The 25,232-nt window shown below is 34.1% G+C and overlaps 2 protein-coding genes across 8 annotated transcripts; one reads left to right on the forward strand and one right to left on the reverse strand.

The window, feature by feature from the left end:
- Positions 1–12,402: 12,402 nt before the first annotated feature.
- On the forward strand, positions 12,403–17,357 carry LOC141721149 (uncharacterized). Of its 5 annotated transcripts, none has more exons than XM_074523909.1 (9): positions 12,403–12,553; positions 13,256–13,328; positions 13,407–13,462; positions 13,962–14,688; positions 14,788–14,875; positions 14,989–15,113; positions 15,206–15,426; positions 16,694–16,812; positions 16,895–17,357. In XM_074523909.1, exons 4-8 carry the CDS (start codon positions 14,382–14,384, stop codon positions 16,793–16,795), a joined length of 843 nt encoding a protein of 280 aa, XP_074380010.1. In that variant the 5' UTR covers positions 12,403–12,553; positions 13,256–13,328; positions 13,407–13,462; positions 13,962–14,381; the 3' UTR covers positions 16,796–16,812; positions 16,895–17,357. The 5 variants fall into 5 exon arrangements, with proteins under 5 accessions (XP_074380010.1, XP_074380013.1, XP_074380011.1 ...); XM_074523910.1 differs by having other exon boundaries at positions 12,405–12,553; positions 13,233–13,328; XM_074523911.1 differs by lacking the exon at positions 12,403–12,553 and adding an exon at positions 12,612–13,184.
- Positions 17,358–19,392: 2,035 nt separating this feature from the next.
- On the reverse strand, positions 19,393–24,015 carry LOC141721150 (protein ABIL3-like). 3 transcript variants are annotated; one of them, XM_074523915.1, is made up of 11 exons: positions 23,762–24,015; positions 22,903–23,036; positions 22,644–22,726; positions 22,403–22,553; positions 21,126–21,225; positions 20,828–20,920; positions 20,649–20,691; positions 20,433–20,561; positions 20,240–20,325; positions 19,937–20,160; positions 19,393–19,819 (listed from the first exon to the last, which is right to left on the reverse strand). In XM_074523915.1, exons 2-11 carry the CDS (start codon positions 23,005–23,007, stop codon positions 19,649–19,651), a joined length of 1,185 nt encoding a protein of 394 aa, XP_074380016.1. In that variant the 5' UTR covers positions 23,008–23,036; positions 23,762–24,015; the 3' UTR covers positions 19,393–19,648. The 3 variants fall into 3 exon arrangements, with proteins under 3 accessions (XP_074380016.1, XP_074380015.1, XP_074380017.1); XM_074523914.1 differs by lacking the exon at positions 23,762–24,015 and having other exon boundaries at positions 22,903–23,749; XM_074523916.1 differs by lacking the exon at positions 23,762–24,015 and having other exon boundaries at positions 20,433–20,537; positions 22,903–23,746.
- Positions 24,016–25,232: the final 1,217 nt, after the last annotated feature.

The raw sequence follows: 25,232 nt of genomic DNA on the forward strand, positions 1-25,232 counted from the left end.
AGCCTTCAGAGTCTATAACTTGAGAACAAGAGTGGTCATGGAATCTATTAATGTCTCTTTTGATGATAAGAAGATTACTGGACTTGAAGATTTCAATGATCATGATCAGCTGAGATTTGAAAATGAAGACTTAAATTCTGATACTGAAAATCCTGACAGTCTAAATCCTGATACTGCAAACTCTGATGGATTAAACTCTGATGTTATTGAAACTGTGGTGACTACGCCAAAGGAAAATGCACCTATGCAGGGGGAGCATACTCAAGATACAACCACATCTCAAGAAGCATCAGAACATACATCTGGCTCTTCAAGTTCTGATTCGTCAAGTTCTGATAAGCCAAGTTCTGATAATTCTGAAAACTTAAATTCTGAAGAATCCAACTCAGAGAGCATAATTTCAGGAGGAACATCAGAAAATGTTGATGAAGATAGCATGGATCATGGGGGAGCATCCAGTTCTAGTGAAAACCTTCCATCTGCAAGGAAGTGGACTAAATCACATACACCTGACTTAATAATTGGAAATCCTGATGCAGGTGTCAGAACTAGAACAGCTACTTCAAGTGAAAGTCTTTACACTTCTTTTCTTTCTCAGACTGAACCAAAGAAAGTGGAAGAAGCTCTTCAAGATGTTGATTGGGTGCAAGTAATGCAGGAAGAGTTAAATGAATTTGAAAGAAACAAAGTCTGGACCCTAGTGCCAAGACCAAATAACAGATCTGTTGTTGGTACAAAGTGGGTGTTCAGAAACAAAACTGATAGTGATGGCATAATTACAAGGAATAAGGCAAGGTTGGTTGCAAAAGGATATTCTCAATAGGAGGGAATTGATTATGATGAAACATTTACACCAGTTGCTAGATTGGAAGCCATAAGGATATTTTTGGCTTATGTTGCTCACAAAAAGTTTACTGTCTTTCAAATGGATGTGAAAAGTGCTTTTCTCAATGGAGAATTGGAGGAGGAAGTATATGTTGAACAACCTCCAGGCTTTGTAGATCCTAAATATCCTAATCATGTTTACAGGCTTGATAAAGCACTTTATGGCCTTAAGCAAGCTCCAAGAGCATGGTATGAGACTTTAGCTCAGTTTCTTCTGGAAAGTGGATTTAACAGAGGAACTATAAACAAAACACTGTTCTACCTCAACCATGGAAAGGACTTACTTCTGGTTCAGATATATATTGATGATATCATCTTTGGTTCTACAAATGACAGATTTTGCAAGAAGTTTGTCAAACTGATGCAGTCAAGATATCAAATGAGTATGATGGGGGAACTTAGCTATTTTCTGGGCCTTCAAGTCAAGCAGAATGAAGAAGGCACTTTTATTTGTCAAACCAAGTACACCAGTAATTTGCTAAAGAAATTTGGAATGCAAGATTGTTCAAGTGCATCCACTCCCATGGCCACTGCAACAAAACTGGATAAGGATACTGGTAAATCAGTAGATATTACTAATTACAGAGGTATGATTGGCTCGTTACTTTATCTAACTGCTAGTAGACCTGATATCATGTATGCTACATGTCTTTGTGCAAGATTTCAAGCAGATCCAAGAGAATCTCACTTAACAGCTGTGAAAAGAATTTTCAAGTATCTTAAAGGAACAGCTGATCTGGGATTGTGGTATCCCAGAGAATCAGATTTTAAACTAATAGTTTACTCAGATGCAGATTTTACAGGTTGCAAAATTGACAGGAAAAGCACAAGTGGAAGCTGCCAATTTCTTGGAGGCAGATTGGTTTCTTGGTTTAGCAAGAAATAAAAGTCAATTTCCACATCAACTGCAGAAGCAGAGTACATTGCTGCAGGAAACTGTTGTGCACAGATTCTTTGGATGAAGAATCAGTTACTAGATTATGGGTTAACATATTTTAAAATCTCTATTTACTGTGATAATCAAAGTGCTATTGTTATGACAGGTAATCCAGTTCAACACTTAATGACAAAGCACATCAGCATTAGGTACCACTTCATAAGGGAACATGTGGATGAAGGTACAGTGGAATTGCATTTCGTTCCAACAGATCAACAACTAGCAGATATCTTCACAAAACCACTGTGCGAAGCTACTTTTACAAGATTGGTAAATGAACTTGGAATGGTTTCAGGTTCTTTCTCTAAATATGCTTAACTCTTGTTCTGATGCATCAGACTTTATGATCAGTATTTACAGAAATTACTCTCTTTGTATATTCTGTGCTTAATTGAAAATTGCTTAAGTACTGATTGTTGTCTGATGTGAATTTCTAAACTCTGATAGTGATATGACTATTTATGTGACTATTCAATCCTATGAGGATAACTGCGCTAGATGCTGACCTAGTAGTCTTTAATATACTAGAGATCCCATGTTAGAAGTAATTATTTATGTGGAAATCTATTGACACAAGCAAATTCTGATATTGAGCTCAGTTAAGTTTACTTTATCTATCTTATTACTAAGTCAAAAACTAGAATAATGCTTCTCATCTGTTAAGTTCTGATGTTAGTATATCTGTTGAATGCACTAAGTGCTGATAAACCTCACTTATCAAAAGAAAAAGGAAAAGAAATAAGGAATAAAAATCAGGTACTCCTTTGAGATCTAGAGTAAAAATGTGGAAGGGACGACCCAAGTGCATTGCTGGTATTAAGTAATATGCATCAGAAAAGCAAATAATTATTTTTCTTGGTGACTTTTCACACTCTTTGATTACTGGAGAAATACTCTAATAAAAGCATAAATTCTGATAAACAATCGTGACTCACTTACACTGAGAAGCCACTGTAAAATGGAATTTCAAAAGATGCATAAAATAAGCACAAAACAGTTGAGGTGGACTCGTGCATGAACTCATTCAAAATTAAACTTCAGAATAATGACAGATTTTTAGTAAAGTTCTTAGTTATGCCTTATTTCTAAGATGTACTGAAGTGAATCAGACTTTACTTTTTGTCTAATATTTTGCTTAATGCACACACTTACACTCCATATGAATGATGAAAATTACTGTGGCGTTCAATGTTATTTTAGATGAACAGTTTATGTGTCAGATTGCATAAATTCCGAGGACAGGTTCCGATGAAAGTTCTGATGATTAAGTTCTGAAGAACCGAAATCAGAATTTGTGTGAAGAATTACAGAAATAGCCATTCACTTTTTGAGTTAAGAAATCATGTTCTGATGACTGTTAAGTTCTGATATGAGTCTAAGTGCTGATATTAAATTCTGATCCTCTACTTGACTTATTTGTGGTTAAAATCTGAAACAGTCTTATTTTAAATCAGAATATGTACGGGTGAGATATTAACAGCAATACAATTAAGGTTAGTGGAACACGTACATGCACAGTAATATTTACTTATTTCTTGTGCGCATTAAACCCTGTTTTACTCTTCCAATGACTATTTTTTCTTCTTCCCAGTCTAGGGAGACGAGGTAGAATTATTTCTACCTGTCAGCATTAAATTTCCTTGCATCTCCTGGCATTCTATTGCCTATATAAATCAACACCTCAAATCAGCCTACACATCATTTCTTTTCTTAAACACTCACTCTCTTTTCCTTTATATCAACAAAATCATGGTTAACTACAACATGTTCTTGAACTATGAGACCTTCAACATGGAGTTGAGCTGTGCGGACTGGCAGCAGGAATGGCATGTTACTGCCATTCCTGATGAGATTTGGGACTCGGTTCCCCAGGAGGTTCTCACACACCTCCTGTTCTTTTAAATGGACTACCATCGCCATCTTGAGCGATTGGAAGAAGAAAGGCTGGAAGCTCTCCGCCAACAAGAGCGAATCATTCGACTCGCTATTCTTTTTGTAGAGAGTCGGAAGAAGAAATAATTTGTTTTCTTCTTCCTGTTTTTTATCGTCGGCTTTGTCTAGCTTCTTAGCAAAGGACAAAAGCTGTTGATGTTGGAGTTTGTAGCTTAGGACAGTCTTGTAATGTTCTGATGTAAATTTTAATTTCATGAATGTATTCTCTTAATATATTAATGGAATTTTATATTTTTGCAAGATTTTGTCTCTGAGATGTTTGCAATTTTACTGCATTTTTAAATCCTGATATATCCATATTCTGATGACCATTTTAATTGCTGATATAAATTAAGTTCTGATTCTGAAATGTCAGTACTTGTTTACTTGATTTATTTTTTTTTGTCATTCTCACACTTTATATTTTTCCAGAAAATGGGTTTTGTAGTAAAAATGATTAAAAAAGTGGGAACAGTTTAAATTTTGAATTAAAACTGACTTACCTCAATTAATGGGATTACTTGGTAAGTGGAACGGTTTTTTCTTGAAAAACTGCATGTGATAAGTAATGATTACTGTTTTCCCGTGCCCATTAACTATTCATTATTACTGCATGTCTGACAGGTGTCCAACGGTTATTTTTTTTAACCATGTATAAGTAAGAGAGAGAGAAGATTATACAATCTTTTATTTACTTTTACATTTTATCTCTCTTTCTTTACTTTTACTCTCTCTCATCTCCTGACGCTGTTTTTCATACAGACATTTTGTCAAACACCTTACAGACAAACTTATTTCGCAATTTTTCTCATGGCACCTAAGGATTTGATCATAGATGGAGCCATGTTCGTTCCCAACAACTATGCTGCAATCTTAAATCATGATGAAGCTCCATTTGAGTTGCACTTTGTGCAAGATCTTCTTGCACACAGTGAAATTGGGTATGCATTGACCCAGCCACCAGTCTTTTCAAGCCAACAAGTTCTGACATTTTGGCGGACTGGGCATTTTGATAATGGTGGTGCTACTGGTACTCCCAGCATTGTTTTTGAAGTGGATGATTTTGAATATGTGGTAACTCCTGGAACAGTTCACAAGGCTCTACGTTTACCAGAAGGATGCATTTTCTCAACACCGGAGGAACCAATTCTACAGCAGCTCATGGCCAATTTGGGGTATGAGAAGAGTTTGGCTAAGCTTGGAAAGTTGAAACGAGCACATATCAGAAAGGAATGGAGTTTTTTCTTCGACTGCATCACTAAAGCCTTCGGGAATAAGTGTTCCAACTTTGATGCCATTCCAATAATGAGTCAGCACATCGGGTATGCTATTATTAACCAAACTCATTTTGATTTTGCAAGTGTTGTGCTAGGTTTTATAGGGGATAGGATGACAGAGGATAGGAATGTTGTCTACTTTGCTAGATTCTGTCAGCTTATATATAATTTCTGTTATGCTGATGAACCCCAACCTACCACTGACTTATTTCCACCCTTTAAACTTGCAAAACGGGCTTTTAATGACTTGGTAAATGCTGAGAAAACGGTGGTTAGACCTTTACAGATTCCTCAGTCTGTAAAACATATCCTGATGAATGCTGATCCTCAAACCTATAGATCTGTTTATCCTGATGTTCAACCTACCACCACATCCCAAACACCACAACAACCATCAGAACATACCACTCATACATCTATACCTCAATCCTCTATCAGAACACATCTCAAACCTTCACAGATAGCTCAACCTTCATCCTCAGCACCTATTGTGAAGCCTTCATCTTCCAAGAACAAGAGGACAAGGACTATCCCTCAGACACCACAGAAGAGAAGGAGGATTGTTCTGAGAGATGAGTCTGATAGTGAGGAACATGTTTTTGCATCAGAACCTGTTGTTAAAGAAGCTGAGAAGGTCCCTTCTCAAAAGGATTCTGGAATTGGGGGATCTAAGCTTCTCAAAAGGCTTAGAAGAATGACTTATGCTGAACCTCCCAAGGAATCCCCGCCTTCAAAGAGATACAAGAAACAGAGAGCTAAAAGGCCAGCTTCAGATGATGAGGAAGCAGCAACTAAGGAAGGAGATCAGGAATCTCTGATCTCAAAAGAACCGGAATTTGTTGAAGCTACTGCATCTCCTTCTCCATTGTCCCCAACTCAGGAAGCTGCTACCGATAAGGCAAACACACCATCTGTGTCTCCTGTACATGAAACTGTATCTCCTGTAGACCCAGGCACAAGTGCTGAAATTGATATTCACAACAACAACTCATGCAGAGTTACATAAAATTCAGGAAGAATTGCTCAAGCAAGAAACGGTTAAGAAAATTGAAAAGAAAACTTTCTTCCAACCTACCTTTGACAGAGTTGCTTACATTGAGAAGATCCAAGAGAAGTAACAGTCTCAGATTGATGATATTTTGAAAAATCAAGCTTCTCAGCAATCCCAACTCGATGAAATCCAAGCCTTAGTGGAATTGCTTGTCTCTCTTCTCTTACCCGCTGATGCCAAAAAGGGGGAGAAAGTAATTAAGTCCAAATGCAAAAATGATCAGACACTGAAGGGGAAGGATGATGAAAAAGATGACCAGGGAAACTCTGGAATGGGTGGAGGTCATGGTCAAGGTAGAAGTTTCTCATCAAGAAGAGCTGAAATTACAAGTCACAGGACAAGTTCTGATGCTGGAAAAAGAATTACTTCTGCTACTGGTAAAAGGATAAGTTCTGATGAACTTTTGGATCTTGATGAATAAATATCAAGACAGCTATTTCTGAAAGAAAATCCAGGACTGGACTTTGAGAGTCTGATGGAAGAAGAAGCTAGACTTAAGTCAGAAAAAGTCAAATCTAAATCTGAAGCTTCTGTTGGTAAAAAGAAACTTCCAAAGACCAAATACATTGTGATAAAAGAAAGAACAAATCCTGAAGCAACCAAGGCTAAATCACAATTGAAGATAGATCCAAGGTCCAAGGGCAAAGAGAAAGTTGGTGAACCTATCAAGGTTTATGTGCCTCTTGTGGATGAAGAAATTACTGTTGAAGATGCTGATCTTGCTCTGACTTTTAGAAAAATTTCTAAGACAACCTCTGACATGGCTCAAGTTGTTCAGAGTAAAGATATAGTTAGTTCTGATATCTCAAAGAAGCAAGTAACCTCTGACATAGCTCAAGTTAACTTGATATCAGAAGATAAATCAAAGGAAACCTCTGACATTGCTCATGTTAAACCTTCAAAGTTACTCCTACCAGGATTCACCAAAGCCAAACAGACTCAACCTTTGAAGATTGCTGTAAGTGGTTTTGAAGCAAGAGTGGTTACTGGAAAGGAAGCAAGAGATAAATCTGGATTGGGTAGTGCTGATGAAAGAAGAATACAGAACACAACCAATGATCCAACTTCCTTAAGTGAACCAGGTATTGGAGCAACTCCTGAAAGATTTAATCAACTAGAATCTGTACAGATGGTTTACCATACCTACTTGAGAGAACACATCTTGTTGTACTTCATGATAGATGGTAGGGTTTATCATATAAGGGAAAATGCCATTCCACTGAAGTATTTTGAAGAATTGGAACATGTATTATTCTTACTTCAAGTGAATGACAAAATAACAGAAAGTGCTGCAAACTATTTGAAGAGTCAAATTTAGAAACAGAAAAGGCTTTATTCTGTTAAGTCTGATAACATATATCTTCCAAAGTACAGAGATCACAAGGGTGATATTGTTGAGATGAAGCCTAACTCTGCTAAGATTATAACTACCTTTCTAGGTTACAAGGCTGTGGAATTCAATCTTGAGTCTGGCAAGGCATATTTGATCAGACTGGATCAGGACATAAGGAAAGCTAAAATTAATGATCTCGGGGCTGCAATCTTTCAAATTGGTGAAGATTCTGCAGAACTTAAAGATGCTAAAAGGAGGATGATTGATGAACTCAGATATGCTGAGAGATGTTTGTTAAAGAATTATCTCTAAACAACTCCTGACATCAGAGAGATCAGAAAGTGAAGCCAAGTCAAGATCTACAACTGCTCAAATTCTGATATGTATACAGACTGAAGTTGTTATCAGAAGTTAAAGTTGGTAAAGCTTTAAGGACTGTAAGTTGTAGTTATCTAGTCAAATTCTCATACATTTGTACTTAATGTTTTTGACATCATCAAATATCTGTTAAACTTGTATATTATGCTAATTTACAAGTTGGGGGAGATTGTTAGATATATTTGATAATATCATGTCTAATATGATTTATGTTTAGTTTTCAGATCTTACTTAAACATGATAAATCAGTACTTAACTGAAATCAGCAGTTATACTGAAGTCAGAACTTAAGTCATCAGTACTTAAGGTTCAGGAGATATTTATCAGAAGATAATATCAGGACTTAAAGGAAATATTCAGATAAGGAAGGTAGCTGATTAAAGGAAAAGAAGATCAAGACAAATGTAAGAAGAGATATGCATGAAGAAGGAATTCTATGAAGAATAGAATACTTGGAAGAAAAGATATCTGATTGATATATTTTAGGAAGCAGAATTATATTCCATATCAATTAGCGATTATCTTGTAACTGTGTAGTATATAAACACAGACATAGGGTTTACACTAAAAGTGTTATCATTATTGAGAAGATTATTCATTGTAACCCTAGCAGCTCTCGTGATATTTGTTCATCACTGAGAGAGGACAGTTTCATACTGTAATAGAGTTTATTGTTTTGAATAAAGTTTGTTTTCTGTTACTTGAGTTATTAGAGTTCGATTTGATTGTGTTATACACTGTATTCACCCCCCTCTACAGTGTGTGTGGTTTAACACTTTTTTAATAACATTTGCAGAACACACATATGCTTGCAATCTTGCCATTAGCTATTTGGAATCAATTTGTGATTTCCATGACATCTACTGTTCAAGAGACTTCCAGCAAATCTTTTAAAAAACCGGAGAATCATTTTGCAAATTATAGAGCATTGATATGGATCTGTGCTGATAAAAAAAAAATTTTAATTGTATAATGTTTAAACAACGAGGCGTCGCAATAATATTAAAATACTTTTGAATAAAAATTTTCCTTTAGCAGAATAATGACTTTTGTTTTAATGCACTAATTTATATGTTTTGTATATGTATTCAGGTAAAATATTATGGTTTTCTATTCAACAGTTTTAAAATAACTTATATTAGTATTTATATCTTTTAATTTTCAAAATTTTAAACTGCGAGGTGTCGCCGTAAGGCGACGCCGAGTAATATTGCACTATTTTTTTTTATTTAAGTTATATATATAGTAATACAGTTAAAAAGTAATTGTCAAAAATTGATTTCAAATTCACATGTGTAAGCAATATATGTAGAAATGTAACAGTGTAGTTTTCAATTCAACTGTTTTAAAATAACTTATATTGAGTACTTTCATTTTTTAATTTTCTAAATTTTAAACTACGAGGTGTCGTCGTAAGGCGATGCCGAGTAATATAGAACTAATTTTTTTATATTTAAGTTATATATATAGAAATACAGTTAGAGAGTAATTGACACAAATTAATTTCAAATTCATACGTTTAAGCAATATATATAGAAATGTAACATTACAGTTTTCAATTCAACGGTTTTAAAATAACTCATATTAAATATTTACATTTTTTTAATTTTCCAAATTTTAAACTACGAGGGGTCGCCGTAAGGCGACGCCGAGTAATATTGAACTAATCTTTTATATTTGAAATTTATATACAGAAATACAGTTAGAGGAGTAATTGACAAAAATTGATTTCGAGTTCACATGTTTAAGCAATATATGTAGAAAAACATATATGTGAAAATTAACTTTAATAGATTTTTTTAATCTCAATATACAAATATAATCCACTGTCAACTTTCATTATTGAAGTAGACACCATTGTATAATGCTATACAAAATTGAAATATCTGATTAGTAATGTTTAGACAGTAATAAAAATCAACCAAGTTTTTCTATATGCCAAATCTATTCACATACTGTGTACCAATCTAATGCAAAGTTTAAGCAGGAATAAGATTGATAAAAATATTCTCATACTTTAAAGAATCCTCATGATGTACTATTTATGTTATATAATATTTACTGGATTTTTTTAAAAAATATTTAATTAAAAAAAATATTTACTCAGTTTTGTTGTACAAATTATTAAAATATTGACTACTAAAAACGTAAAAGAGAAATGTTAAAATATGAGTTAAAAGACTTTTAATTGGTTAAAATGTGAGAGAAAGAAAACTAAATTAAAATACTGAGATTTAACGTTAAACTATAATATTAATTTTATATTTCAAAATAAACGGAACCTAAATAACTGTACTAAATAAATTAAATAAAACTAGAAGATAACCGTTTATGTTATAAAAATTACAAATTTCGTGAAAAAAAATTCAAAATTGAGGAAATTTGGAGCGCGCGTAGCGCGGACAAAAAATCCCTAGTTTATTACAAATAGAAGGAACATTTTGGGATTAGTATCTCAACCCCTAAATTTGATTTTGTTAAAATAATTAAGATTTATATATTTAAAATAGATAATTTTTATTGTGCACTCTTTATTTTTGACAATCTTTACATCCACGGTTGAATTACTTTATTAATATTTAAAAAAAATTAATTATAACCATAATCCATAACCGAATCTTTAAATCCCTAACCCTTGAATTCTATATCTTACCATATTAACTACTCATTTGTACCCTAATGTTATGGGTAAAAAACTAAGGTTATTATTTGTTGTATTTATTATTAAGGTTCAGGAGCTCAAGGCCTATAATGGCTGCTCTCGTATTTCGTAGTTTAATTCTACCTTTACGAGATGCCTACGTATCTCTGAGAATTTGAAAATCAAACCAAAAAACGTAGTTCTGATCTGTGGGGTGATGCCCCTTATATAGATGTGGGAGTCCTTGAATTGAACTTGGTATAAGAGACTTGGTGGCCAAGTCTCTGAATTAGGATGGACTTAGGAGTCCTATGAAGTAGGAATCTGATTCCTTATCCTATGAGGTTCCTTTTATCTTAATAGCTGTTTTTCTCCCTTATTAATTAATTACGAAATTAATTAATAATCAGGGTTTTGGGTCTTCTTTGTTCCATCAGGCCTGATCTGGTCTATCAGGTCTGATCAATGAGTTAACCTTTTGGTCTGAATATCATACATCTTCTTATTGGGCCTAACAGCCTAGATCTTGTATAATCAATGTAATATTTAATTACACAATCAGGATTTATCTATCCCTATCACCTAAGAACAACGTTATTATTAGCCTATTAATTTTTTTCCAAAAACATTATAAATAACTAAGTATGTGGCGTGGAGTTTTTGTAATTTTTCATAATTTTTCAAATTAATTAAACAAATATTTAAATTTAAGAAATTATAAAATACAAAAATAATTAAAATTTTCTCATTACATATATATTTTTTTTCGATACCAAAAATATTTGTTCATGTGAGATTCATACTTATATATTAATATATAATTTTTTATTATACACAATACTATTCGAATTTTTTTTTTTTTTTTTGTATTTTCAATTTTTTTCTCATTTCAGCAAATTTAAAGAAGAAGAGTGGGAAAATATCATACCAATTTTTGGGAAGGATAAATTCTACTGATCTCGGTTGAATTTAGGAGTGCGCTCGCAAGAATTGACTCAGTCGGTTAAAAATGGGATAAATATCCTCTTGGTTACAGGTTCGAATGCTACGAGAGGAGAATTTATGAATATGTCTCCTGAGCCAGAGCATCTCGCTTAAATGCGATTTACCTTGGTTCACGTGTTTTGCAGGCTACTGCGTGAATCCTTTAGATTTCCCGATACACACCTGAAGGATAGCGGTTGCGGGATCCTTCCGATAAAAAAAAAATTAGGAGTGCGAAATAAATTCTTTGATCGTAAAATTCCCTCCAATTTTTTGGTAAGGTTAAATTCAGCCATACAAATATACCGGTCGAGTTTAGTAATTTAGCACTACTAAATTCGACCGTACAAAAAAATAATCAAATTTATTACTAAATTTAACCACATTATTTTTCACTGGATATAAATTCGACCACTGACAGTTATATTTAGCGGTATTTAACCTGATTAAATTTATTCGATATTATATTAGACTTATTTTTTCGTAAAGTACATGTATAATGTATTCCTGTAGCATTTGTTTTCCTGAAATAAGAAAAAACTATGTGCGCAAATATCAAATGATGATCCATTTGTAATTAATACTTATACACGCATCTGTAACTACAAGAATAAAAGCACTCACTACTCACCAGCTACAATTTGACCAATTTTTCAGGACTAAAAATACGTGTATATATACATATATATATATTTAATTTCAGAAAATTTAAATAATTTATATTCAAATATTTATTTAATTATTTATTTTAATAATTGGTTTAGTATTTTTTGGATTTAGTTTAAGCATATAATCGAAATCGGTGTTCGGTGTTCAGTTACGGTTATTAATTTTTCGATTTCAGTTTTAATTTTAATTCGGATTTAGACGGATCGATTTTCATCAATTTTTCACGATTTCAATTCCGGTCTCATATTTTTTTCAATTTTTTGCTCGGCTCTAATAATATTATCGAAATTCCGATAACAAAAAAGGAAAAAAAAACAGAACACAACGAAAAACTACTAAAACCCTAAAAAAAAATATAACTCTCCAAACAGGGTCCTGTACTTCTTGAAAATCTAGTGTCTAAAGGCAGCCGTTGACCCTTTATGGATATCACACCCAACCATTCTTCCCCATGGGAATTTTCTTGGTATGTATCTATATCTGTGTCTATAGTTTTGATTTTATAATATTAATTGACCCTTTTTGCTTCTTATGAACTTGTGTTTATAGTTTAACTATTTGTGCATTATTCATACTGCCGTATTGCATCCTGTGTTATATAGAAAGGTTTTATTAGTTAATTAGTTCACTAAATTAAGCATTGAATTTAGAATTAGTAGCTTTTGATTAAGATCACAGAACTTAGTTACTGTCACAGAAGTTACATTTGTCGATTTTATCGAGTTTGTGGTTAAGACAGTAAAGTGGTAGTTTTGTTCCATTTGTGTAGTGCTAGTAGTGATACCCTTTTTCGTATATTGTGTATTTGTCATATTTCTTGATTTTATCTTGTTATTTAAAACTTCCCCAGTCCCCACAAACAAGCTTGCAAGTTTATTGGAGCTATTAATTGTAGTTGTAACCACTCGTGATGATCAGATGAGAGGATTTCTGATTTTGGATTTTCGAGTCTAAAGAGGTTGCGGCTGTGGCTTTCTGAAATTTAAATTTTTTATCATTCTAGAGGTAGTTAGTTCTCTATGATTTCTATGGCCAGCGTTGGGCCTGGGCCTAGACACTCGTTAAGAAGATTTTATATTTGGGATGCCTTTCACAATGTAATGCAACTTGAAAACTTTCTGATTACTGTTTGAAAATTGTTTCAGTCACTAATGAATTTTATCAACAGCGACTTGGAGGTAGATTATGGATCTGAGGAAAAAGCTAAAATAGTTTATACATCTTTGGCTGTTGATATGGAGGTAAACTTTGTGGTTCTTTCATTTTTCGTAGGAAACATAAATTGATGAGACTTTAATAGAAATATAAATCAACTGCAGTTGCAGCCAGATAAAGTCAAAAGGCACATGTCAATCAGCAATGGGAAGCTTGCAGTGTGAGCCCAATATCTCAGCAAGATTATTTTACCATTTTATTATTGTAATCTGCAATTGTGATAGATGCCCTATATGATCAGAGGAATTTTTTCCCTTAACTTTCTCACTTTATCTTAGTATTATAGAGTTCTGGATTCGTGAATACTTCTCTAAAAATATTGATATACCAAGAAATTTGCCACTCTGATAACAGGGAATACAAATTGTTAATTTATTGCTGAAGTTGATTCTTGGTTATCAAGTTCCACAAGTTGCTGAATCATTCTAGAATTTATGAACAAAAATTAGTGTTCTATGGTTTTTTATCTCGCAAAAATGTGAATTCTGAAACAGTTAGCTGAGTATTTATATGGTTTACAATTACATTTTGTAGTCTTATTATGACATTTGTTTACTTACAAATCAACTTCTCAATGATCTACACTCGTATGTTAAATCTTACTGCAATTACCATAATTTACCATTTCTCAGTTTCCATAATCTGCTCATTGTTGGCAGACATTTTGAAGCGGTTGAGGCAAGATTCCTCCGAGCATCATATAGTGCATTTGTTGACGTGCTTACGCTTGTCACTAAAACAATCGAAGAGTTTGGTGAAGGATTAGAGTTGTAAAACAAGCTATATTCAATCATGAGTTTGGTTAAGGGTTGTTGTATCGAATCTAGCTATAAATTATCTCTATTTATGGTTCTTGGTTTTCTAGGTGATAGCTGTATGTCCAACTGGTAGTACAATGGCTTCATGAAATTTACAGTTAGTTGGAGGTTTATGTATCATTGCTCTTCTGTTTAGATGTTCAAATGTTTTATATCATGTTGATTCGTGTACCGTTAAGCTTTTCAAAACATAAGATGGAAAATCATGTGCTTCATGACTACTACTATATTATGTGCAAGATTTTTTCAGTTTAATGGCACATGCAGCAGTTATTAATTGGTTCCAACCATAATCTACTAGCTAGACTCTGTCGTTGGAAACATAACAATCAAAAGGATATTTATTTACCACTTCTGTGTGAAGGAGAAGTCTATAGCATATCAAATGTTAAAATCGTCCCTGGGCCTGCACTGTATAGAAGTGTTAACAGAGATCTTGCAATTAATTTCTACTACAAAACCAAGATCCAGAAGATGACACAGCCTCACACAGTTCCTCGGTACAAATTTGAGCTAAAAGAATTTGGAGAAATACCGAATTTTGTGGCTGATGTGAGATGCTTCATAGGTAATAAACCAATATATTATTTTTAACAAAAAATCATGCTACTGTATTTACCCTAAATGCTGTTATATTTACCCAAAATCCAACTTTTCTTGCATGTAGACATTGCTGGGATGGTGCTAAACTACGGTCAGCTAGAGACTCGAACTAACGGAGCACACAAGCTGGATGTTATCCTCACTAATGCCCAGTTACATTCAATTAACATCATAAATTTCTATTTCTAAAAACATTTCTGTTTATTCCAAACACAGGATAAACCGCCATAATTATAAAAAAATCTATCTGCTTTCGTAACAACAGGAGTGAAAAAATGGCTGTGGCGCTATGGGAGGACAAGGCGACTCATTTTCTTGAGTTGTTGGCCAAAGAAAGCAATGTCGCAGGTTTCGTTGTAATTACTGGCCTACTTGCCAAAAAATATTCAGGTGTAAAAATCTACTTCTTCTTACATCCACGTCTTAAATACTCGTCCATTATATCAATATGCTAAACATACACATATCTTCTCCAACTTCAGACAGAGTCTTGCTATCAACAAGTGATGCTACTAAGACGTTCTACAACATAGATCTCGCACCACTGAACAACCTCCGGGCAGCTATTGCAGAGGCTAATGGGAACACTTCAGATGATCTTCCAAAACCAATTGCCACACGCTTCGCCACTGTAGACGAGAGCAGCCTCCACAGCTCAACCATCAAGGAAATTCTGGAAACCTCTCTGCCGACTGAAACATCTGTAAGAACACTCTTCTCTGCACCACTGTGCTCTATTATACTTGCATCATTTCATAGTTCTGAATGGTGTGAATAGGTGCTCTAAAATTAAAATCTTCGTACTAACCATAGACTTCACTATGTACTTTGTATTAAACTTAAGTGGATGATGTGTTGACATGTATTACAAACTGGGTTTCCTCTAACTTATGAAAAACAAGCCTGGTGCATTTCCTGACACTTATTTCGGCTAAATAACCCAAATGCCTCTGACCAGGGGGACCATATGATATGCCTATTATTATTATTATTATTATTATTATTATGCTACAACCATCCATATTTAAATTAATACCATATGCTTACATCCATTCAACCAATATAATGTGACCTCCCTAACCAAATTATAAGTATACAAAACAAGCAAATCTCATGACTGAATGTATATTTTTAGAGGCATGAAAACCATCACACCAGGCCATTATTTATGTGGCATCTTTTCCTCTACTCTACCTTGCCCTGTGACTTTAAATTTGTTAGAAATCCTAATAAAAGTATTGCCTTTTTGATTTTCTTTTCCTTTCTTGCTAAATACCCACTTAAAATGCTTAGCGCATTAATTACAAGGATTACTGTCCTAAACTTTTATACGCCGAACTTGTGAGGCAACTATAACTGCTATCTTGGATGGAGAGGGATGGTACTACAACTGCTGCCCAAGATGCGCACGCAAGGTCCACCCTGTGAATGGAGACTACTATTGCCAAAACTGTACAAAGGAAGCCACCGACTTCAAACCACTGTACCCTAACCTAAGAAGCAAGGATACAGGTGCGGGGATGCGGGTGCGTAGTGCGGGGATACATGGATTCGGTAAATAAAATAATATGGGGATTCGGGTGCGGGGGGATACGGCACATATATTTATAATAAATATATATTTGATGTTATGAATGATGAAATCTATTAACAAAACTTATAGTTTTATGCAAATTGTATCAAATACATGATATAAGCATCTATAACACAAAAATTTATACTAAAATTACTTATATATTAAGTATAAATATGTATTTTAGTTGAATTTTTTTGAGAATTTTGAACATCGGAGGTCACCAAGAATCCGAGTATCCGATACGGGGGTGCGTGAAGATACGGGGATTCGTTGGGTGGCCGAAGAATCCCTGCTTCCTAGACCCTAACAAATTTACTAACTAACTACCAAACGCCGGTATCCCTCCCACTAATAACCAGGGGCAAAAAAGGTTAACAATCCATAATGCTTTCAGTTTCAGGCTTATTGTCCGTGTGAAAGGACACAGGATCCACAAGTTTTACTCTATTTAACAAAGAAGCTGAAGATCTCATTGGTGCGCCTGTGGACAAAATAATTGCTGAACTTTCACAGGTAATCCGACCATTAACTTCCATCACAATACCTAATGAAAATTACATCATGTTAACCATACTTACTTTTTTTTTACCTGTAGGCCTCATCTCTCACTGATGCACCGCCAATTATCAAAAACATTGTGGGAAAGAGATGTGCTTTTGATGTCAAAATCAACGCATACAATACCCAGCGCGGCTACGAGGAATACACTGTCTACCGTCTATCTAAATGCACTGCATCTGCCCATGGATCTGCCCAGAATGAAATGGATGCCAAAGCCCCAAAGAAACAGAAAACAGCCTGATTTAGTATTTCAGTTATTCCACCTCATCCACAAAGCTATGAACTATCTCAAGTTTTTTACCTTTTTTACAAGTATTTGAACAGGGTTTTGTTTCACCCTAAACTGGATAACTATCTATTTATGCATGCTTAAAACTTTAAAAAGTTTACACTTTGCTTGGAAACTTAATGCTTTTGCACGCACCTATTACTGCACATGGTGTTTTCCTAAATATTTGGCTGTTTCCTGATGTCCCACGAAATTGTTCAGTGTACTGGAACACTTATATTTCCCTTATACCAACAAATATTCCAAAACCTTTACAATCTGCAATTCAATTTTTTTAAGCCAGCATCCTGGAGTGATTTCACATGGTCCTAACATGCCACATTCCTGCTTCTTGCAGAATTCACACAAAAAATAAATTCAACTGATCGGATATAAATTGATCTCTATATACAGTAGCACTTCATGTAGAGGTCTGTTTGGAAAGACTAATGTTGGGATTATATTTATGATACGCTATTATAAGGCGCAATCACCCCATTAGTACAACTGGAGATAGAAATGGAACCTGAGTGCTCTTTGCAAATTGCAACCTCTAACTCAAGTGTGCTTCATCTTTTAGGCTTTGAATTCCGTTGTTGTACACTCAAAACATATGCATACAAGTTATTATGTGCATAATCAGAGAATTCAAAGTCATTGTCGAATGTTACAGTTTTGACAGAAAAGAAGCATCCTGAACAAACTGTGTAATACATTGGCCGCAATATGGAAGATTTTCCCCTGCTCCTACATGTGTTCCTTGACAGTTCCAATGCCGTAACAAATACTTGGTATGTAACTGTTCCAATCTGCTGCTTTGGAATGTCAGTAATGATTGATGCAAGTAAAATAGCAGATTTCAAGATGGCATGATTCACACACAAGGATCAAAATAATACCAGATTTTTAACATTGGACAAGTACCAAGCACAAGATTATGTGTGATATTTTACAAGATTAATTGCAACTGACCGGAAAGAATCATCTCCAACAAATGGTCTACTACATCTGGCGGCAATATGAAAGACTGCCCATATATTCATGGACGAGTCCAATGCCATAACTGAATATTTGGTGAATAAGTATTCCAATCTGCTGCTGGACTAATCCAATCCGGAAACTCCGAAGGTTAAATATCAATAAGCTGCCCAAATCCAAAAAACATCCTTCGAAATGTACTTGTGAGCTGGTCACTTCAAACTTCTAAAATGTAAAAGAAGTAGTTTGGAGCACTATTTACAAATGTAAGAGCATATACAAGCTTCTAAAAATTTATGTGCAGGTTGACCGTGTCCACTATTTGCATCTGATTTGTTCAATAAGCCATGTACTCACAAAACTAATAAATGTCCTTCAAAATTGTCTTTAAAAATACACTTCGAAAGTAGTTGTTGCAAAGGGTTTAATTTGAAAAAAATAATAAAATGCTCACAAGGCTTTTTACTGGATAAAGGAACCAATTCTACCTGGGTGTTTTCTGAGGGCCAAGGCAATAGGCCTAATGCCCATGATTGATCAGGTAAGTGATTCTTGTAAGAAAAAACATGTTTCCTTTTCTCATTGGACATATTAAATTTGTTCAAAATGCAAAAATTGTGTCAATTAGTAAATAAACAGAATGCATTACGAAGGTGTGACATTTCAAAACTTTTAAGTCCTGGTGAGTTAATATATACCATCAATGGGATGATCCCGATTTCTGATTCAGAGTTATTTAATGTTGGTTTCAAAATTGACAACTAGCACTTGCTTATTAGTTATACACATGGAACATTTACAATCTATAGTACTAAAAGCATTTTTAAGCTGCATGCATGCCTCAGCAAGATGCTAATACACCATATTCGTGCAGACATGAGATCTTCTCAAGAATGCACAACACTTCAACATGATGCTAATACACAAGATTTTAAGTGAACAACATTCGGGTTCTGCTGATAAATATAAATTACGATATAGATCTAGGCCCTTGCCTCGCACGGGTTTCTGCGCTATTTGTAAGAGATTAACTCAACAATGGCACGAGGTTAAGAGAATAACGGCTCAACAGAGAGACGTGACTTTGTTAGAAGAGATCAACAGCTCATTGAAGACATGTATACGAGTGATGCATCAACTGGTATCATGCATAATTTTTTTTAAATGGCTGAAGAAATATTACATTTTCAAGATTTGTTCATCTATTTCACAAATCACACGATTATCAACATTCTTGTAAGATATGCTATGAATCCAAGAAACGAATTTGTTGCGAGAACTTTCCATTATCAACTAATTTCGATAATTTGCTAATAATAAACATATGTTGCTAACATGTCACCACCAACTTTATATGAATAACATGGAGATACAAAGTGAGTGACACAAACTAAAATTGGTAACTGCTAATGATCCTTCCAGCTGAACTGAAACAATAATGAAAATATGTATGCATTAAAACGTTTTGAAAGCAAGCAGCAAGTATGGCAACTTCTGTTTCCACGTCCTACTCTTATTGCCTTTGTTATTATAATACCACAGCTAGTATTCGTCTAAGTAAGTGTATAATGTATCATCTTTCTTTGACTCGCGTCTACTAAGCAACGCCTTCAGGAGACGTTTACCCTTGGTGGAAATTTGATTGTTCTCTTTTGGGCTTCTTCTGTCTGAAGGGAGACGCATTGAAACTGATTTTAGAGTCTCAGAAGGATACTGGTGCACAGGAAAACGAAATTAGATTAAACTAAGAAAAATAATAGAAAGAAAGATCAAGGTTGCGTGCGGAATAAGAAAATAAGCGAGAAAAGATATAGAAGATCTGGTGTATACCCCTCGTCTGGAATTTGGTGTTGTAGATCTACTCAAATTTGGTGTGGTGGATCTACTCAAATTTGGCGAGGTTGATCTACTAAGATCTTGTGTGGTTGATCTTGAAAATGAAGTTGGAGTTGGAGTTGTGGCTCTTGAATTTGAAGTAGTTGGCCTGCTAGAGAGGGATCCAGTACGTAAAAGTGGAAATCGATGTGGTGAAACTGTTCGCTTCTCTGGCAGCACTGAGATTTTCATTGAAGAAAAGGATCAGGAAACATAAAATATTTGAGAAGATTATCAAGTCTAAAAATGCACACGAACCAAGATCATTTTTGGACATATTTTCGTTAGACGAAAAGTTCCCAGGTTGCCGTGGTTTCTGAGAAGGTGATTGAGATCTCCCTTTTCTGTGTCAAAAAATATGGTGAAATTCTAGTAAGTTTAATTGGCTTTTGAGCTGAAATATATAATGCAAGCGCTTATGGTAAAAAAATATTCTTGTACTGTTATTCACCTGATCACAGAAGGTTGTTTTTCTAAAGTTGTTCCTCGTCCATTGGATATAAAGTTCCCGGGTCGCTGAGATACTCGCTGAGAAGGTGACTGAGATCGCACTTTTCTGTGCATGAAAATGGTGAAATCCCTATTAATTTAGTATACCTAAGTTATGAACTGAGATAAAAATACAAGAGCTTGCAGTATATAAATGTTTGTGTACTGTTGTAGTTACCTGACAAAAGATGGTTGGCTTTCTACTATTGTTGCTCGAACGGCTGTAGAAAATGAGAAATCAGTTCGGCACAAATGTTAATTGTGATTGCCTCGAGTACAGCTTAAAGACTTCATTATAAGGAGAAAAATATTAGAGAAAATTGAACTGATAAGGAGGTACAATGAGATGCATTCTACCATTCTTAATTCCATGCCAGTTCTCTTGACTATCTAGAATACTCTCTTCGTATTTGGTTTTAGACTGGTCCGCACCATGCATGATCTCTCTATCTGAACAAAGTATAGTTTGCTACATATATTAGAATCTCTATGTAGGAACGAACACCGAGAAATGTTAAGAGTAATCAAGAATATTGGATTCTCTATATTTAGCACAAAGCAGGGAATAATCTTGTGATTGCACTCACACTCACAGAAACAAAATATGTAGAAGACGGAAACTAAAATGAGAAGAAAAATACACAAGAAGATTTGCCTGGTAATATATAACGCTTGTGGAATTTCGGGGTATTTATCACCAATGACTGCTGGGAGAGCCCCTCGTGATCAATATGCGTCTGGCAAGTCCTTACTCTCTATATAAAAAACAACAGGACATAAAGGTTCAGCTATTCATATAACAAAATTTTAGACCTTGCACCTTCAAAAGCACGATCACGAGCTACATGAATTCACTATACACTGGATGTAATAAGTAATAACAATACAGTAAGAAGTAGGAATAATTCACCATGCAAGTTTGACATGGAAGACTTAAAGCTCAATGAGGCCTTCACAACATTTTGTTTCCTGGCTCAGGTCTTTTATCAATAAGTTCTCACACTATTATAAAAATATTTCTCTTATGAAATTGGTTTTAAATGTCACAAGCAAGAACTATAAACATGCCTGGGTAGAATGCTACATTGCATAGCATAGGATCCCATTCAGCCTGTGTTCCACATCCTCCAGGAACCCCTCTGGAACAGAAGCGTAGACCAGTACTATATTTAGATTACAGTAGTGACGCTGTTGAGATCAAACTCGTGTGACCAACAAACATGAATGGACCTTTACAGTAATTATCAGATGAAATCAGCTCTCCTTGAATGCTGTTTTATTGTCATATTTGGTGTTTTTAATTATGTACTCTATTAGAAGTATATGTTAAGTGATGAACCAAAGAAAACCGCAACTGGCTTCTAAGATGTGGCTTAGGTATTTTCCGAACAAATTTTCATCCACATACAGCATAGCATGGAGTTATCTAAATACAGTATAACGAATAAGTGTACCATAGTCACATACGACACCCTAAATTACAACTTATCAAAAGTTAAGATATTGTTATTTATTTAATTTTGCCTAGTGAAAAATCGAATTATTAGCAACAAAAGATTTTTTATGCAAAATTTACTACACAAATTTCACATAATAAAAAAAAAGACAACAACAAAAAAAATCGACGAGAAATTCGATATATGAGCAGCGACCCCATTCCAACTCCAAATGGTAAACAATATAAAGATCAATTCAGCCTGCATCCAGTTTGGATCAAAAGTCTAAATTTCGAAATCATTGAAACTTGTGAGAAGATCTGTGACTAACCATGACTATTTATGAAAGTGTTTGGGCCAAAAGTCTAAATTTTGAAATCATTGAAACTTGTGAGAAGAACTGTAACTAATAATGACTATTCATGAAAGATAAAAATCATCTAGCACCATCTAAATTTAAGCTACAATATCCCTCATATTGCCACGCATAAAGTACCTGTTCTATGGAAGATACGCATATCTCTGTTCCAGAAACTTCGCTAACTTTCTCATCCAGAAAGTCATTAACTTTGTAGCTTGCAGAGCCTAGGTGGTCCACAGTATTGACAAGGGCTTTAATGGCGTAATTTTTTAAAGTACTAACCACTCTGCATGGAAAAGATGCATAAGAAAAAACCAAAGCAGATCGAGAAAACCTTGTTGATTTGCAAAGACCAACTTCTGTAATTGTTACTTACATCTGCCTCGAGTCATCATTGGCGTAAGATAACTCAAAATATTCAGCAGCTGAGTACAGCTGCTTCCTCAAATTCTTCAAGTCCTGAAGATCAACAATGTATTATTCGGTTAGTATTAAGCTCATTTGAGGAATTTTGTATAAGAAACTTGACTGCTAAAAAGCACTTAATTCTTTTTCGTGATGGAAAATATGTTGGCCTTATTAAATGTGCACAGACAGGGTAATCTGATGTGACATACAAGTATGGAAAAACCTACCTTGAGACTATAGGAAAAGAGCAACTCCTGGTGCATAGGAAAGTCGTCAAAAGTATCAGGTTCACGAGAGTGGAGGGGAGCAGTAGATGAAGTCATTGTTTCCATTCTTGGGATACTTGTACTTATTATCTTATCTTGAAACCACCATTTTCAACAATATAAGTACTAACGAGTAATACGCCCAATAATTATAAAGGTAGACTTGTAATACTAGTTCTAATTTTATGCAAGACCTGGTAATTTACTTAGTCTTTATATCAATATCACAACTCCTATTCAGCAATTACAGTTATGAACTCGGTCTCCTATAGGAAACAAGTAGTAGAATGGAAATTCTTCTGGTACAGGTTAGAATTACATGGAAAATCATTTCTTCTTGTCATCATCAAGCAGATACTTAATGAACACAACACTATTTACCATTCCATTAGTTCTCCGAAACATAATCTATACACAAAAACGCACAATATTTAATCACAAGAATCATTACTACTAAAAAAATCTACAAAACTAATACAATCAGAAACTTAATAATACCACCATCATCACTTCATCACAATCTCTTAAATACCATGTCCTAAACCTTTCCTACTACACCCTCATTGTTCCAAATCCTAAATTCTTGAAACCATCCTAAATTCTTGAAACCATCATAAAGTTACAAACTTTCATCAAGAAAACTCTAACCACCATCTAGGTAATCCAAGATTTCACAAAAAAAACAAACTTCACAGCAAAAAAATCAAATTTCATCAAGATTCAAAATTACAACAATACCCTTCACTCAAACATCTTGAACTAAACAAAAACAACCCATAAAACAAAAACAACCCAAAATGCAAAATAAATTTAAACTGACCTTAAGAGCTGAAAATAACAAAACCCCAACTAACCCTTCGTCAAAAATTGACAATTCAAGAAACACAAGTGGGGTAAAACAGTGATTAGGTGAAATGGGGTTTGTTCAAATGTTTGTATATGTAAGTATATATTTGACTTAACAAAGGAGGGTCAGTATGTAGTGTGAATCAGGAGCAGACTCAATTAAAGTTTACAACTTTAGGAAGGAGAGAGTTGAAAAAAGTGTTGTTTTTGTCGTGAGTTTTGTCCATTTGGGGCTATTACAAATGAGTACTTATGTTTCTCTCTCTTTCACTCTCAGTTTCTCATCATTGCGAGAGTGTGGGGCCTGCTATATCTCTTGTAATTGGTCAATGTCACATTTAAAAATGGACCATACATTCTTGTGACTTGTAGAATAATGAGGTTTATTGTTCAACCAGATTTCATTAGGTGTGGAAATACGAATCTTGGTACCGGTTCGAAAAATTTCCGATTTATCAATAAATCTCTCATTAATTCATTAATTAATTCTTGTAGGGCATGTGATCGATCTAATTTTTAAATTCTGATTAAGTTCTGTATAGTTTTTTCATTTGTTGTATTGCAAATAAATTATTATATGTGATAAAATTATAAATAAATATTTATAATATTTAAGCTCAGTTGATTAAAGAGGAGATAATTATCTTCTTGGTCAAAGGTTCGAATCTCACGGGAGTATAATTTATGATTATGCCTCCTGAGTCAGAGTCTGTCGCTTAAATGCGGTTTACCTTGGTTCACCTGGTTTGCAGGTTATTGTGTGAGCTTGTAGGGTTTACCCAGTGCGCACCTGAAGAGTAACGGTTGTGGATTATCTACGATTAAAAAAACTATAAATTATATAATACGATAATACATATTAACTTATAAATTACTAATAAAATAAGGATATTAAAATTAAAACTAATTGAAATATTAAAATGTATCAAATTTTTCGTCAGATTAATCCTTCCGATTAATTTATGATTCTCTTATTAATTCTAAATTTGTACCTCAACCGATCTTTTCCGATTATCGATTTTTATAACTATACAATCAATTTTACTTAATCAGTTTTAAAAAATTAATATAATTTAAAATGAAGGAATCAAGTCACAAGTGAACACAGTTCTAGATACATCAATTTTCATAACTCCCAAATATCATTTAAAATGTTTCTCCATTCTTTTAGTCATTGAATATAGTTAAACTACAATTAGTAGAGGTAAATAAGTAAATAAAATTGAACCGTTTTTAAAATTTTAAATCAATTTTTGATTTTTTTTTCAATTTAAAGTAAAAAATTACTTGGGTAAAAAATTAAAATATCTATAAAAAATGGGTAACTTGCACAAAATGATGATTGACGAGACTATCCACCTAAAAAGCCCACCGAATATGTATATCTAAAATGCATATTTTATTTTTTAAAATTTGTAAAGATTACGCATCCTGAAAATGCGTAT

Source organism: Apium graveolens, chromosome 4 (genome assembly GCF_009905375.1).
Source record: "Apium graveolens cultivar Ventura chromosome 4, ASM990537v1, whole genome shotgun sequence".
NCBI lineage: Eukaryota > Viridiplantae > Streptophyta > Magnoliopsida > Apiales > Apiaceae > Apium > Apium graveolens.

Coding starts and splice junctions, on each gene's coding strand:
- LOC141721149 (XM_074523909.1), top strand. CDS start 14,382: ATGCAGCAGTTATTAATTGGTTCCAACCATAATCTACTAGCTAGACTC. Junction 14,876..14,988: donor GTTATCCTCACTAATGCCCA/GTTACATTCAAT, acceptor TCGTAACAACAG/GAGTGAAAAAATGGCTGTGG. Junction 15,427..16,693: donor CTCTGCCGACTGAAACATCT/GTAAGAACACTC, acceptor TAATGCTTTCAG/TTTCAGGCTTATTGTCCGTG.
- LOC141721150 (XM_074523915.1), bottom strand. CDS start 23,007: ATGGAAACAATGACTTCATCTACTGCTCCCCTCCACTCTCGTGAACCT. Junction 21,226..22,402: donor GCGTATCTTCCATAGAACAG/GTACTTTATGCG, acceptor TTTTTTATATAG/AGAGTAAGGACTTGCCAGAC. Junction 20,921..21,125: donor CAAGCGTTATATATTACCAG/GCAAATCTTCTT, acceptor TACTTTGTTCAG/ATAGAGAGATCATGCATGGT.